General features: G+C 46.9%; 1 protein-coding gene across 2 annotated transcripts in view; it reads right to left on the bottom strand.

Moving 5' to 3' along the window:
- SLC9A1 (solute carrier family 9 member A1) overlaps positions 1–11243 on the bottom strand; it is a 246355-nt gene extending 235112 nt beyond the window's left edge. For both annotated transcript variants that reach the window (XM_075335896.1, XM_075335897.1), the window contains exon 1: positions 10749–11243. In XM_075335896.1, coding sequence (XP_075192011.1) covers positions 10749–11055 — 307 coding nt within the window. In that variant the 5' untranslated portion in view covers positions 11056–11243. The remainder of the gene's footprint in view (positions 1–10748) is intronic.
- Positions 11244–17314: the final 6071 nt, after the last annotated feature.

Raw genomic sequence — 17314 nt, 5'->3', positions numbered from 1 at the left:
TAATTGTGGAGTATCTCAAGACTCTCATCAATGGGATTCATCATATCCACTACTTCAGTGATGGATCTGCAGCCCAGTACAAAAATTTCAAAAATTTTCTCAACTTGTGCCACCACAATGCTGATTTCAATATCAGCGCTGAATGGAATTTTTTTGGTACCAGTCATGGAAAGTCGCCCTGTGATGGGATTGGAGGGACAGCAAAGAGGTTGGCAGCTCGTGCCAGTCTTCAACGCCCAACTGAAAACCAAATACTGACCCCGGTGGATTTAATCAACTTTTGCAACGAGCAACTGCATGGAATCAAGTTTTTTTTTGTTCCAAAAGAAAAAATTGACGAAATACGGGTAGTTCAAGAGGAAAGGTTCAAAGATGGACATACAATTGCTGGAACAAGAGAAAATCACCAGTTTGTGCCAATTGATGACAAAAAGATTCACATTTCAAGGGTGTCAAATGACCCTTCATCTTTCATTGCAAATTCAGCAACAATTCCAGACCACTTACTTAGACTGAACATTATGGCTTGGGAACCAACAAAAGATACCCAATATTAGGCTTGGGATCCTAGGCAAAGACACCCACCCTCAGGCTTTGGAACCTGCGATAAAGAGACCGCCCGCGGCTGGCCTTGCACGGCTATCGGTCATGGCTCTAGGCGATGGGGCTGCCAATTCTCGAAAGACAGCATTATTACAATTCTTAATAGGATTATAATACCAATTCTTAGGGAATTGGTTGTGGTATAACCACCATGGACAAACGCAAGGGTTTGAATAGTGCAGTTACCATTCATTGCGTATTAATAAATAACACCATGTTCAGTGGCATTTTTATTTTCTTAAATGGAGAGACTCCAAAAAAAACCCCAATGATCCTTGTAGAGAAAAATGTGCTCTTTCAAATGATAACAGAATTAATATATTTTAGGGGTACCCTTTTTGGGAAATTTGACCTAAAAATAGGTAAAATTCGTTTTTTTAAGTTTGTCATCATATGTGGGTGTGAATATTTCCACAAATACATATGCTTTGACCGTGATATTGCAGCAATGCAAAGTCATGAAGATGTTTGTTGTACAGGGTAAAGCACCAGTTCCTATTGGTTTTTGGTCTTGAGTTATATATGGGCAAAGTTTGTCATAAATTTTATGCGAGGCGTTTTGCAAGCTACTTTGACACAAAATTGCGGCCGAAATATTGTTTTGTCATAGCCGGTAATAATTTTATCGCGTTTAGCAGCAAAAGTTGAGCTAGTATGCCAAATTTCAGCATCATAGCCAGTATAGAACTCTTAGGCTATGTGCGCACGTTGCGTAAATTCATGCAGTTACGCTGCGCTTTGTAGCGCAGCGTAACTGCATGCGTCCTGCATCCCCTGCACAGTCTGTGCAGGGGCCGTGCACACGTGGCGTTTTAGAGCGCAGCGCTTCGGCTACTGCCGAAGCGCTGCGCAAAAAGAAGTGACATGTCACTTCTTCCGTGCGCTTTGCCGGCAGCTCCTGCTCTGTCTATGGCAGGAGCTGCAGGCAGAGCGCACGTTCTCGCCGGCACCATGCGCTTCAGAACGGAGCTTTTCAGTTGCTCTGAAGCGCACCTTTTACGGTGCTGGGCTAGTACGCAACGTGCGCACATACCCTAATGGCTATGTGCCAAAGTTTGCAAAACCCTCTTAGCTGAAGCCGCAGGCTTGGGGGGGGCCTCCAGTGAAAGGTCAACAGTGCCCAATATATTTGAGATCTGGCCCTAAAAATTTACAGAACCTCTTTTCAAACATACATGTACATCCTTATAAATTTTCAGCAAAATCGGAGAACGTCGAGTGGGGACCACTGGTCCACTTGACACGGAATTACCCTATAATAATAATAATAATAATAATAATAATAATAATAGAAAATATCTCCAATTAGAAATGTAATATAGTTCTTCTGATTAGTTATCATACATACCATATGTGCATGGCATTACAGTATCTTAGGTGCCAATGGTTATGAACACTTGCAACTGTTACTATACGAGTGGTTGTAACCATAGATACCTAAGCTGCAATGCCCAACACATGCGGAACAACGACATAGCGAATCAGGAGAACTATACTACATTTCTAATTAGAGGTATTCCCTAAGATTATGATTAGTACACCTACTACATATTGTGATAGGTATTTCCATCTCCAAGATCCTATTTTAAGTCAAAAGGGAATTATTAAAGAAAACTTGTCAGGTGCAATATGCACCCCCAGAATCGCAAGCAGTTCTTCTGGGTGCATATTGCTAGTCCCTGCCTAACTGTCCTTGTATTTAGTAGCATAGATAAAAAGATCTGTAGAAAAAGTGCCCACCGTTCAGAAGCACAGTCACAGCGAACACAGGTACGCGTGTCACTGCTGGTGATGCTGAACTGAATGGCATGGTAGTACACCCCTGTGCGGGTGCTAACATGCTAATCGGGCAGAATAGTCGGGGAATAGAACGCCCTACGACTAGTCCCTGCACTCATTAGCATAAGATAAAAGATCTTTAGAAATACTGTTTATAAAGATCTCTTTATCTATGCTAGTGTATACATTGACTGTGAGGCCCTCTGCACACACTGCGTTTTTTACCGTGGTTTCTGCTGCAGAATTGGTGCGGTTTTTGTTCATAAGCTTCATGCAGTCCTTCCCCAGCAAAGTCTATGAGAAATCCAAAATGCTGTGCACACATTGCATTTTTCTCCCTACAGGTTTTGCTGCAGAATTTCTGCAGCAAAAAGAAGCAGCATCTCACTTCTTTTCCACAGGTACCTGCAGTTTTCCCATGTTTTGCCAATGATAATGGTTAAAAACCGCAGGGACAAAACCGCGGCAAAACCGCAGCAAAACCACATGCGGATTTTATGTGTTTTTTGCCGCAGGTGTGGAATTCTGCCAGAGGGTGCATATTTTGCTGAAGAAACACATCTACCCAGTGCACACAGGGCCTTAGGCAGGGATTAGCACTATACACCCAGAACTGCTCGTGGTTCTGGGAGCATATTGCACCTGACAGGTTCCCTTTAAGGACACTGAGCAGTACGTTCTTTTTTTTGTTTTCCTTTTCTTCACACCTTTTATGCATTTTTTCACCATTGGCGTTTTTCATAATGCAGTATGTGCTGCTCTCCTCCGTTCCATTGATCTCACTGGAGTACAAATAATGGTAATGAGGTCTTCACATTAGGCTGGTTTCACACATCTAAAATTCACTTTTTCAGTGTGTACCACATTGTCCAGAGCAGGTGCAGGACTCCGTATCCGTACTCAACTGCCTCATAGGAAGACCAGCATTCAGTCCGGAAATAGTGGTTTGTAAATTAATGTTTAATGCACAGCCAATGGCAAAGACCTGTAGTGTGAAGTGAGAAGGGTGCTAAAAACTACAAATGGTCTTACTTGGGAAAATGCCTGATTTCAGTGGGTATAGTGTAAAGTGTCAATTTGCCCTACAGCCCCATTTATCATCTTCCGAGATTTTGATCCTGATAATCTCAAGATTTGGATAAGCCCATCAAATAGGAATTTAATAATACACCATCTATTTGAATGCCCCTTATAGACATGGGGATCAAAGTAAAAATAAATAGACATTTATAATCCAGCTTAAAAAAAAAAAAAATAATATATATATATATACACACACACACACACACCGTATTTTTCGCTTTATAAGATGCACTTTTGTTCCCCCAAATTTTGGGGGAAGTAGGGGCTGCGTCTTATAAACCGAATATACGGGGGGGTGTACATATACATATATACATACATACATACATACTGCAAGGTCCGCTCTGGAGCGGTGCTGGGGGCGGGTGAAAGCTGCGGGCGGCAGCGTTAGATCTCCTGCTCCCGCTCATATAATATGCACAGCCGCTGTCCATCAGCGTGGTGCTAAAACCGCATCGCGCTGATGGGCTGGGGCAGCGGAGCATATTATATGTACCTGTGCTCCCTTTGATCGCACATGATCCCCCCTGAGTTAGATATGGCCCCCATACTGCTGCCCATATCAAAATAAGTAAGATAAAAAAAGCTTTACTTACCTCCAGCGCTGATCTCCCGGTCTCCTGCTGTCTGTGATAAGGCATGCAGAGATGATATCACTCTGCCGTGCCAATCACATGACCGGCAGCAAGAACCAGGAAGTGGAGGAAACCGGAGTTCAACCCCCACGGAGGGAGACACAGGGATTACAGCGCTGAGAAGGTAAGGAAACAGTTTTTTATTTTATTATGGGCAGCAGTATGGGGACCATATCTAACACAGGGATGTGCCATCTATAGTGGCCATGTGCAGCAGTATGGGGGCCATATCAAACACAGGGGAGATGTGCCATCTATAGTGGCCATGGGCAGCAGTATGGGGGGCCATATCAAAACACAGGGGAGGTGTGCCATCTATATGGGCCATGGGCAGCACAGGGGGACGTGTCCCAGCACAAGGGGGCTATATTCAATATAAGGGGGGCCATATCCAGATTAAGGGGGGCTAATTTTATGATGGGGGCTATGAGGGACATATACCCTATATGATTTGTTAGATGGACACTGGCATTATGAGATGGAACCCATTTAACATTTAAAAAAAAAAAAAATCTCTTTTCCTTCAACAAATTTGGGGGTGCGCCTTATAATCAGGTGCGTCTTATAAAGCGAAAAATACGGTATATATCCTGTTTTGTTTTTCAAATAATATGCAAAATTAACTGACAATCCCAAGTGTGAGTGGGCAAGACGAAAGCCTAATATATCTCTAGCAATTCCTGCTGCTGGAAAGGAAAAAATACAAATGTCACCATTATGTTCACTGTAATATACAGCTTGTATAGAGCAACGATTATAAAAGTGTGTTCAACCACTTAAGCCCACTTTACACGCTGCAATGTATCTTACAATGTGTCGGCGGGGTCACGTCGTAAGTGACGCCCATCCGGCATCGTAAGGTACATTGCAGTGTGTGACAGCTACGTGCGATTGAACGGTAAAACGCTCATCGCACGCACGTCGTTCATTCCTCATGAATTGAACGTCAGATTGTTCATCGTACCCGGGGTAGCACACATCGCAGTGACACCCCGGGAACGATGAACAGATCTTACCTGCGTCCTGCGGCTCCCGGCCAGTAATGCGGAAGGAAAAAGGTGGCCGGGATGTTTACGTCCCGCTCAGCTCCGCCCCTCCGCTTCTATTGGCCGGCTACCGCGTGACGTCGCTGTGACGCCGAACGTCCTTCTCACTCCAGGAAGTGGACGTTTGCCGCCCACATCGAGGTCGTATGAACGGGTAAGTATGTGTGACGGGGGTTAATCGTTTGTGCAGCACGTTCAACAAATTGAATGTGCCACACATACGATGGGGGCGTTGCAAATCGTATGCGAAATTGCAACGTGTAAAGCAGGCTTAATAGACACACACCTCAACCTCATATAGAACTGCACAAGTTAAACATGCTTGAAAAAGAAGATAGCGTCATTTACACCCTGTGTGATTACAAAGGTCAGCAGCTAACCATTCCAATCAGGAGACAGAGGCCCTTCCAATCCTTGAAGCCATAAGATGCTCAGAAGCGCGTAACTACCCCATAGTAGAGTACAGTGCAAGTGAAGGTGGGTGTACAAACACAAATCAATGCAGGCTTTCCCACCTCCAAAGTAGGGTGCTTTCCTGGCAGACACAGCATCATCAATGTGCACGACGACCCTTTAGTTATAGTGTAAACTGTGACACAGATATTCAATCACCAGTACAATCCATGCATGGGAATCCATAACATAAATGAATAGACAAAGAAAAATCTGTATTCTATTATTTATCTATTTATTCTATTATTTAGAAGAGTATGCAATTCAATTCATGTTGTGCACATATCCTACAGAACAAGTCCCTGATGCAGTGAGCTGGAGGAAAATAAGCACAATCTGGTGTTTTATCCAAGAAAGAGCATTAAAAAAAATATGTTGGAAATGCTCACCTTGGCAGGTTGTGCGAGTCACAAAAAAACTGGAAAGACCAAAATGACGGCTGCAGCAGCCCCACGAATGTAACAGCAAACACCAGGAGAAGGATGGGTAGGATTGCCGCGCTTACGTAGTCAGAGAATCACCCCACAGTAGGTCAACAGTGATATATTTCTACGCGTTTCCTTCCTCAAGATAACTACTTATCAATCTGTGTGATCTCCTGAGAAAGGAGAGGGTTCTCTCTGAAACGCGTAGAAATAAATCACTATTGACCTACTCCGGGATGATTCTCTGACTACGGCAGCGCGGCAATCATACTCATCCTTCTTCAGAACAAGTCCCTGTAACACTTCTGCGGGACTTGTTGTGCTTTGGAATGAGATAGCTAGAGATAGATATATATATATATATATATATATATATATATATATACACACACACATACACACACACACACTAGAAGGTGGCCCGATTCTACGCATCGGGTATTCTAGAATTTACGTATTGTGTAGTTCATGTATGATTTTTGTTATATATATATATATATATATATATATATATATTATAGATGTTGTGTGTAGTTACTAAGTGTTTGTGTAGGGGCTGTACATGTTCTGAGTGTTGTCTGGGTGTGGCGGGGGGGTGAGAGCGGTGTTGTATGTGTGTTGCGTTGTTTGTGGAGCGCTGTGTGTCTGTAGCGTTCTGTGTGTGTGTGTGTTGCGCGGTTTGTGTGGGTGTGGGGTGTGTGTGTGTGTTTTGGGGGGAGGTATGTTTTGTGCAATGTGTGTGTTGTGCGGTATGTGCGTATATTTATGTATGCCGCGGTGTTTGTGTGTTGGGTGTTGTGTGTGTGCAGCGTTGTCTGTGTGTGTGGGTGTCTGTGTAGGGCGGTGTTTGTGGTTCCCAGTGTGTGTGTGTGGTGTGTTGTGCAGTGCGCGCGCGTGCGCGTGTGTGTGTGTGTGTTGGGGGGAGGTGTGCACCTCCCATTGTACTCCATCCCCCATGCTGCGCACTCCCCATCGTGCTCCATCCCCCATGCTGCGCACTCCCCATCGTGCTCCATCCCCCATGCTGCGCACTCCCAAACGTGCTCCATCCCCCATGCTGCGCACCCCCCCATCGTGCTCCACCCCCTATGCTGCACCAGCATCAGCCTCTCTGCCCCCAGCATCAGCCTCTCTGCCCCCAGCATCAGCCTCTCTGCCCCCAGCATCAGCCTCTCTGCCCCCAGCATCAGCCTCTCTCCTCCCAGTATCAGCCTCTCTCCTCCCAGCATCAGCCTCTCTCCTCCCAGCATCAGCCTCTCTCCTCCCAGCATCAGCCTCTCTCCTCCCAGCATCAGCCTCTCTCCTCCCAGCATCAGCCTCTCTCCTCCCAGCATCAGCCTCTCTCCTCCCAGCATCAGCCTCTCTCCTCCCAGCATCAGCCTCTCTCCTCCCAGCATCAGCCTCTCTCCTCCCAGCATCAGCCTCTCTCCTCCCAGCATCAGCCTCTCTCCTCCCAGCATCAGCCTCTCTCCTCCCAGCATCAGCCTCTCTCCTCCCAGCATCAGCCTCTCTCCTCCCAGCATCAGCCTCTCTCCTCCCTGCCTACCCCAGCCTCAGCCTCTCTTATCTCAGCCTCCCTCCTCCCAGCCTCCCCCAGCATCAGCCTCCCCCTCCCAGCCTCCCCCAGCATCAGCCTCTCTTCTCTCAGCCTCCCTCCTCCCAGCCTCCCCCAGCATCAGCCTCCCCCTCCCAGCATCAGCCTCCGCCTCCCAGCCTTCCCCAGCATCAGCCTCCGCCTCCCAGCCTTCCCCAGCATCAGCCTCTCTCCTCCCAGCCTCCCCCAGCATCAGCCTCTCTCCTCCCAGCCTCCTCCAGCATCAGCCTCCCCCTCCCAGCCTTCCCCAGCATCAGCCTCCCCCTCCCAGCCTTCCCCAGCATCAGCCTCTCTCCTCCCAGCATCAGCCTCTCTCCTCCCAGCATCAGCCTCTCTCCTCCCAGCATCAGCCTCTCTCCTCCCAGCATCAGCCTCTCTCCTCCCAGCATCAGCCTCTCTCCTCCCAGCATCAGCCTCTCCTCCCAGCATCAGCCTCTCTCCTCCCAGCATCAGCCTCTCTCCTCCCAGCATCAGCCTCTCTCCTCCCAGCATCAGCCTCTCTCCTCCCAGCATCAGCCTCTCTCCTCCCAGCATCAGCCTCTCTCCTCCCAGCATCAGCCTCTCTCCTCCCAGCATCAGCCTCTCTCCTCCCTGCCTACCCCAGCCTCAGCCTCTCTTCTCTCAGCCTCCCTCCTCCCAGCCTCCCCCAGCATCAGCCTCCCCCTCCCAGCCTCCCCCAGCATCAGCCTCTCTTCTCTCAGCCTCCCTCCTCCCAGCCTCCCCCAGCATCAGCCTCCCCCTCCCAGCATCAGCCTCCGCCTCCCAGCCTTCCCCAGCATCAGCCTCCGCCTCCCAGCCTTCCCCAGCATCAGCCTCTCTCCTCCCAGCCTCCCCCAGCATCAGCCTCTCTCCTCCCAGCCTCCCCCAGCATCAGCCTCTCTCCTCCCAGCCTCCTCCAGCATCAGCCTCTCTCCTCCCAGCCTCCCCCAGCATCAGCCTCCCCCTCTCAGCCTTCCCCAGCATCAGCCTCCCCCTCCCAGCCTTCCCCAGCATCAGCCTCCCCCTCCCAGCCTTCCCCAGGATCAGCCTCTCTCCTCCCAGCCTCCCTCCTAACAGCCTCCCCCAGCATCAGCCTCCCCCTCCCAGCCTCAGCCTCTCTCCTCCCAGCCTCCCCCAGCATCAGCCTCCCCCAGCATCAGCCTTCCCCAGCATCAGCCTCTCTCCTCCAAGACTCCTCCAGCACGCCGTGCTCCTCTGCCGACACACACACCCGATCGCATACACACACACACACCCGATCTCATACACTCACACACACCCGATCGCATACACTCACACACACGATATTGCACATACGCGCTCTCACTCACAACATCCGGAGATACCACATGCTTCTGGCCATGTGATCCTCCGGCAGGTCCTGGAAGCTCACTGCACAGTATCGCCGCCGAGAAGCAAGCGATATCCCAGGATGTTGTGAGTGTGTGGATGCGATGTGATGTGTGTGTGAGAGTGAGTGTGATCTGATCTCTGTGTGTGTGTGTGTGTGTGTGTGCGTGTGTTGTTATGTGTGTGCGTGTGTTGTTATGTGTGTGCGTGTGTATGTTCCGCCGCTGCAGGACCTTGATGCGCTGGTAACTATGCTACCATGGTTACCAGCGTATCCCATCCCCCCGCTCGCACGGGAGCCCACACCAGCATACGGCGGCAACCCCAGCAATGCGAGGGTATGTGTTGGCGGGTACGCTGATGTGGGCTCCCGGGGGTACAGTACTCACCTGGGAGTTGTGGCTCCGTGTCGCTTCGGGGAATGCGTGCGGGGCCAGAACGAGCGTGCATTGCGTGAGGGGGGCGGGGCGTGGCCAAGTTGCCAATACGTGCAGGGTGCCGGGGCGAGAGGCCAATCCGAGTGGGGGGCGGAGCCTGGGCGAGCGGCCGGCCAATCCGTGTGGAGGCGGAGCCTGGGCGAGCGGCCAATCGGTGCGGGGCCACGGCCAATCCGCTTTGTGTCACCGTAAGGACACAATTTTGGAGCAAGACAGACAGACAGAATAAGGCAATATTATATATATATATATATATATATATATACGCAATGAAACCACCTATAGCACCACCTGGTGGAAAACAACGGAGTTAGCATTTTTATCTCGAAAACGGATCGAGATAAGAAAAAGAGTGAATTAAAAAATTGTAGGGCATCATCAATTCAATACGAAGACACCTTGCATACAGAAATGCTATGATATGAAACCCATGACCCCCCCCCCCAAAAGCATTGAATGTTGGTCACGCATATGGCGCTCATTTAACTTTGATGGTCAAAGTGACCACTGTCAGCTGCAGTGCACATCTGGACTCTGGACAGCATACTGTATCTTGCTGCACGTTGTGCAATATGGTAGGTGATACATTTGCACAAGCACCTGTGATACGTCGTCGTAGGTCCTGCAATGTTGGTGGAGGGGGTCGCATACACCTACTGTTTGATGTGACCTCACAGAAAGAAGTCCAATGGGGTCAGGTCAGGTGAGCGTGGAGGCCACTCCACACAGCCACCATACACAATGACTTGTAAGAAGGTCTCCATGAGGTATCACTTCACGTCCGCAGCCTTGTGAGTTTTACACGTGCTTATCATAGCATTTCTGTATGCAAGGTGTCGATTCGTATTGAATTGATGATGCCCTACAACTTTGTAATTCACTTTTTTTTTCTCTCTAGCTCGTTCAGTTTTCGAGATAAAAATGCTAGCTCTTGTTTTCCACCAGGTGGCGCTATAGGTGGTTTCATTGCATAATGCATGGCTACTTTACTATACCTAGACACCACTTCTATGCCTATAGCTGCCACCGTTCTCAAGTTAATAGCGGTGGACAGGATATGGGTGGACACTAATATTTCTATAAATAAATTATATATGCACAAAATGTATAGATTTTTATACGAGGTTAATGGATATTGTTTACATGCTGAATCCATATTCCTTGGACTTTGCTGTAACTTGTGACAAATAGACCCCCATCTCCGGCCATATGACCCCCCACTGTGGGAATGTAAGGACACATCTACATACAGTACAATGGTATCCCCGTCCATGACACCCAGCATTACAGATCTGTCTGTATGTACAAACATACAGCTACAAAGTTACACCCCAGATCACATCACCCAGACAGGCAGCACTTACCCAGCTTCATCAGACAAGCCAACAGGATCCACAGGGCGATCTCAAACGGATCTCTGATGTACCCATAATCCATGCCCAGCACCGGGAACAACTTGCGGTGGCCATGTTTTGTCGTATTGGCAGGAGCCTCGTGTGGCCCCTGGGTGACCCCATGATGCTCATACCCGTTGTGGTTAAGCTCTGGAGAGCTGGCATGAGTGCGGAGATGGGGCACCAGGACCAGGAAGAGGAGCACAGCCATCACTCCCATGTTTACAGTATGCCGGGCACAGGGCAGCCTCATATACAAGCCGGGACACCTGAACATAGTGAACGCTGCCTCCTATGTGTGGCTGTTACATGCCTCCTGCTTCACCACACATCTACACCAGACAGGCAGTTCTCTCATGTGACAGCTGCATGTGTGACCTGCAGAGAAGTGTCACTAGCTAGGGACGTGCCCGGCTGCCAGAGCTCCTATTTCCACTCAGGAAGAGTGGGCGCTTCCACTGTAAGCTTCGGGTGGGGACAAGCGATAGAGCGCCCTCGGCTGGACTGGAGGACGGTGACATGAGGTGAAGTGAGGGAATTGTGTTCCTCTGCTTCCCTTCCGTCAGAAATAGCACATGGCAGCAATTTGTAGGAGCCTCAAAGCTCAATAACCGAATAATGAAAGGGATGAAGGGGCTTTTGTTATAGAAAGTGTGATCATTTTATATTTAGGGTTTCAAACAACGATAAAAGACTACACAGTCATATGTAAAAACCATTTACTACTCATATCTTTGAGCGTCTTTTAATGACTTCCAGTTTCCAAAGATACCAAGCAGTTAAAAGAGACCATTCTTCAGGCATTTCCCGCTCTGAAGCCCACTAGACTCGTCAATAGAAGTTGACTTCTTAAAAACGGTATAAAATAAGCAGGGGCTTCTGAAGGTGCGACCATAGCTGGGTCCATGCGGGAAGGTGGCTGCCGACGTCAGCACCTGGATTTGTCCAAAGACGCACATGCAGTTGAAATGCAGGGTCTCTCCACTACAATACACGCCGCCAGCCAATCAAAGGCCAGCAGCTGATCTCATCATGCCCATAGCAGTCATAATAAAGGAGGCACACTAATGTCTCTGTGCTAGCCACAGAAGAGACTGCCATGGATAGAGGGAACAGGGGAAGGGGAGACGCATGTTTTTATTTTTATGCATTAAAGAACAGCGGCAGATCAGGGCATATACAGTCATGGTTTAAAGTGTTGGCAAACGTTAACCCCGAGGTAAACAAGTATTCCCAATTTTACAAAATTTATTACAATAAAAATTTCCACACCAACAGTGTAAACAAACATATGACCATATAGGCCATGTACATAAATATATCAATAAACAGTTTCAATAGGAAAATTAGCAGTGGTTCACACTCAGAGAAGGGTCAAAGGACTTAACTCATAAGCTAGGATTAGTTATTTGTTCAGCACCAGTGATTTTGGAGCATAGCAGTCCATACAGTCCATTATACTTGTTGCTCTGTAGACATCCTTAAAATGGGATTGAACCATCAGCTTTATAATTCCATATGGTAAATTCCACCTCAGTACTCCACCTCGACGCGTTTCCCCACACAGAAAGTGTGGTTCATCAGGAGGCTATGAGGTAAGTATATTGAATCAACATGGAGATATATATATAGAGATCAACATTTAGAAATATTATCACACTGGCATGAACAGATGAAGGTAACATAACAATTGGTACTTGCCCAGAAAGATGTATGAGTCAGGTGTGCAGATCCATGGTGTCAGGTAACAGAATCAGCGATGGTACAGATAATGCTGTACAGATGACCACCACAGTCCCAAGTGATCGCCATGGATCTGCACAGCCATGTGGAGCTATATATGCCCCCCATCACTCAAAACACCTGGGAACAGACAGGGCGGATGTAATCAGAGTGAATGGTGCGCACGTCCGATGTGGCGCGCGCCCTGCGCACGAGCAAAAACAGGGGCCGGAGAGGGTCAGGACAGCTAACAATCGGCTAATCCAGCATACTCTGCAGACCGCGCATGCCCGATACGTCGCGCGCATAGCGCACGCGCCGGACGGAGCCCCACATGGATCAATCCTGTAAACAAGGGCTCAGGAACAACCGCGCATGCGCGCGCGCCGGACAGTGCCCCACATGGATCAATCCTATAGACAGGGAGTAGGGAGCCACCGCGCACGCGCGCGGTCTCTATGGATGCGGCGCCCACAGCATCAAGATTACCAATCACATGACACCATTGAAGAAATGTGGGCACGCATGCGCAATACCTCAGAATTTGAACTTAGATAAATTCTATGGACTCTTCGTTACCAGAAATCCATTAGACAATTATTAATAAAAATACAGAACGGTGCAACATTAGGTTAAGGCGCCGCATCCACGGAGGCCACCCCCCCCGGCCTATAGGTAAACATAGAGAGATAATACATTCAATACAGAATATTAAATATCATACATTTTTAGGACATATAGAAAGCGTACAATGCTGTACAGATAAACAGTGCATCAATTATATGTCCTCCAAAAAAACTCACTACGGGCAAGTACATTGACAAGATAAAAAATAATCATATCTAGCAATCTAGACAGACCCCCTTAAAGAAAAAAGGGGTTTTTTTCTTCCAGAGTAGTGCATATTGGGATTTTCAATCAGTATAAACCTAGTGTACGCTAAGTGGGGAGGAAGCAGTTGAATGAAAGCTGCTCATTAAGCCCTCCTGGTGTAAGGGAGCCCATTTTAAATATCCATGCCGATTCTTTCTGCAAAAGATACCTGTCAAAATCTCCGCCCCTAGGGCTAGGTTTAACCAGCTCCAAAGCAGAAAACCGAATATGAGTAGCATCACCACAGTGTACCATATTGATATGGCGGGAAATTGGCGTATCCCGTTTATTCCTAATATCAGAGAGATGTTCTCCCACCCTCCTCCGGAGCTGTCTCAGGGTCTTGCCTACGTAGTCCAGAGGACACGTGCAAGAGGCCCTATAGACAACTCCGGAGGTCCTACAATTACAAAAATCACGTAGATAAAAATTTTTTCCAGTGGCCGCACTCTTAATCCTCTTACATTGTTCCATTGATCCGCAATACTTACAATCACCACAACGGAACATCCCGACAATTTTTCTATCCAACCATGTTCCTTCTGGTCTAGGTGCCTGGTACATACTATGAGTGAGCTTATCACCCAGAGAACGTCCCCGCCTATATGTAATGCATGGAAATTTTGAAATATGCTTAGACAGGTCAGGGTCGGCCTTCAAGATCCCCCAATGTTTTTTAATTACCGAGACCACTGTCTCAGATTGGGTATCAAAAGTACCAATTATACGTGTGATGTTGGGATTATTCTCACGTACCCTTGGAGTCATAAGCGAGTGTCTGTTGGTACTTTGGGCATAAGCATAAGACTGTTGTAGAATACGCCTCGGGTAGCCATGCTCTAGGAAGCGATCAAAGAGATCTGCTGCCTGCTTCTTAAAATCATCCTCTCTGGAGCAATTCCTGCGGATACGCAGAAATTGCCCCTTTGGGATACCCCTTCTAAGAGGAAGGGGATGGTGGCTATCCCACTTCAAGAGGGAATTGGTTGCCATAGGTTTGCGATGTGTAAGGGTCTGGATCTTACCCTTCCCGTCTTTCATTATTACCAAATCCAGAAAAGTAATAGAGTTTTGGTCACACGTATGAGTGAATCTAAGCCCTAGGGAATTATTATTAAGACCCTTAACAAACTGCTCGAACTCAAAAATAGATCCTGTCCAGAGGATGAGGATGTCATCAATGTATCGGACCCAAAGTCCGATACATTGATGAGATTCCCCATCCTCCCCCCCAAAAACTACCGTTTCCTCCCACCAACCCAGGAATAAATTAGCATAACTGGGGGCACAAGGGCTCCCCATAGCTGTACCCCTGAGCTGGTGGAAGTACTTGGTATCAAATAAAAAATAATTATGATGTAATGTGAAGGACAGCAATTCTTCAATAAAATTGCTGTGCCTCACACACTCAATGGCTCTAGTTCTTAGAAAAAAATTAACCGCCTGTATTCCTAGATCGTGGGGGATCGAGCTATAGAGTGCCTCAACGTCGATGGAGGCCAAGATAGTCTCTGAACTCACACTTACATCTTCAAGAATTTGCAATAAATGGGGAGTATCCCGAACATAGGACGGGAGAGAGGTAACGAATGGGCGTAGGACCTTGTACACATAGATGCCGACATTTTGGGACAGGGAGCTAATCCCTGCCACAATGGGCCTGCCCCTAAGTGGCTCCAGGCCCTTGTGCACCTTGAGAAGTGCATAGAACACTGGGATCACTGGACACTGTGGTAATAAAAACTCATACTCGCTATCTGAAATCAGGCCAGCAAACCTAGCTTGGTCAAGTATGGGGAGAAGAATATCGACGTAGGTTTTTGTTGGGTCACTCGGTAGCCTTTCATAAGTCTCCCTATCTTTCAATAGAGAGTAACACATGTCAAGATATTTAGAGTGGTTTAAAACCACAAGATTCCCGCCCTTATCGGACTTTTTTATAATAATACTTTCATTTTTTGATAGCCGATCAAGTGCCAGGGATTCCTCTTCCGTAAGGTTAGAGTTAAGACCAGGATATGATTGAGGAATTTTCAAGAGGTCGTCCTGCACAAGCTTAAGAAAGATGTCAACACTTGTGCAGTTATTGATTGGTGGAGATTTCTTACTCGGCCTCTTCAAACTAGTGAAGGGACCATCTCCCCTCCCCTTAGCATTATCCTTAAGGAGATCAGTGAGGGACTGGAAGCATTCAAAGTCCTCTTCTTGAATGCCCAAGGCCCTACACTGATCCCGTGTATTCTGTTCAAAGAAGAGTTTCCACTTCAGCTTCCTGCCAAATAACTCCAGGTCTTTAACCCAATTAAAACAATCATAACGATTCGAGGGGATAAAGCCCAAGCCCTTTGACAGAACTGCATAGTCATTATTAGAAAGAGGGAAGTCTGAAAGATTTAGAATCCTCCCCTGGCCTGATGCGCTCTTGTACGTGGGTAGTAACTTCCCAAGTGTCTCTGCTCCAAAAAAGAACCAGACGGACCAGAAGGCCCATGAGGTGGCCCATGATAGCCAAAATGACCATCCCTCCTTTTTTTGATTTTTTTGAAACTGGCCATATAGGTAGAGGTCGACCAACTGTCTCAGGGGGGTTAGTACTTGTCCTTGGTCTTTCAGAGTCAGACGTATCAATGTCAGACGATGATACTGACGATGGTTGTCTATTGGGAGGTTGGAACACCTTATCCTCCCTAAATTCTGCTAAATCCCTAATAAACTGGGAATGTTTCCGCTCTTTCAGATTATTCTGAAATCTTTCTATAGAGGTTTGTAATAATCCTTCCCTTCTAGCAAAGTCAGGATCGTTTTTAAGGCGTAGAATGTTATCAATGCCTGTATTAAGAATCGTAGTGGATTCAGCAAATAGTTTTTTCTCTTCCTCCAGAAGGAGGGTCATTAGTCTTAGGGAGGAGGCTATGGATTCCTTTCGCCACAAGATCAAAACATTTTCAGAAGCAGTCCTTGGGGAAGGATGGATGTTAATCCTTAATCTCCTAGGGACAATCTGATGCTTAAGGTAGTTTTCCAAGCCTTTTATTTCCCACCAGGATCGTATATTATTTTTATAGTTAGCCAATAATTCTTTAAAGGAATCTTTAAGAGTTGAACCTGTATTCCCCACAGAGAATTCACTAGTTGAGAATACTTGGTTAGCTTCCTCAACCCAGGGTGCCGTATTCACAGGCCCTGACAATAACCCTGCCATACTCTGGAAATTCAAATATATATAGGATTGGATCAATAAAGTCCCGGGAATATTTCAGTTTGACAAGGTAAACAAGTATTCCCAATTTTACAAAATTTATTACAATAAAAATTTCCACACCAACAGTGTAAACAAACATATGACCATATAGGCCATGTACATAAATATATCAATAAACAGTTTCAATAGGAAAATTAGCAGTGGTTCACACTCAGAGAAGGGTCAAAGGACTTAACTCATAAGCTAGGATTAGTTATTTGTTCAGCACCAGTGATTTTGGAGCATAGCAGTCCATACAGTCCATTATACTTGTTGCTCTGTAGACATCCTTATAATGGGATTGAACCATCAGCTTTATAATTCCATATGGTAAATTCCACCTCAGTACTCCACCTCGACGCGTTTCCCCACACAGAAAGTGTGGTTCATCAGGAGGCTATGAGGTAAGTATATTGAATCAACATGGAGATATATATAGAGATCAACATTTAGAAATATTATCACACTGGCATGAACAGATGAAGGTAACATAACAATTGGTACTTGCCCAGAAAGATGTATGAGTCAGGTGTGCAGATCCATGGCGTCAGGTAACAGAATCAGCGATGGTACAGATTCTGTTAACCCCTTCATGACTGGCCGATTTTGCACTTTCCGTTTTTATTTTTCACCATTTGTCTTCCAAGAGACGTAACATTTTTATTTGTCTGTCAATCTTGCCATGTGAGGGCTCATTTTT

Source organism: Anomaloglossus baeobatrachus, chromosome 2 (genome assembly GCF_048569485.1).
Source record: "Anomaloglossus baeobatrachus isolate aAnoBae1 chromosome 2, aAnoBae1.hap1, whole genome shotgun sequence".
Lineage (NCBI taxonomy): Eukaryota > Metazoa > Chordata > Amphibia > Anura > Aromobatidae > Anomaloglossus > Anomaloglossus baeobatrachus.
Note: the sequence above shows the minus strand (reverse complement) of the source record. Positions and strands in the feature narration are given on the sequence as shown.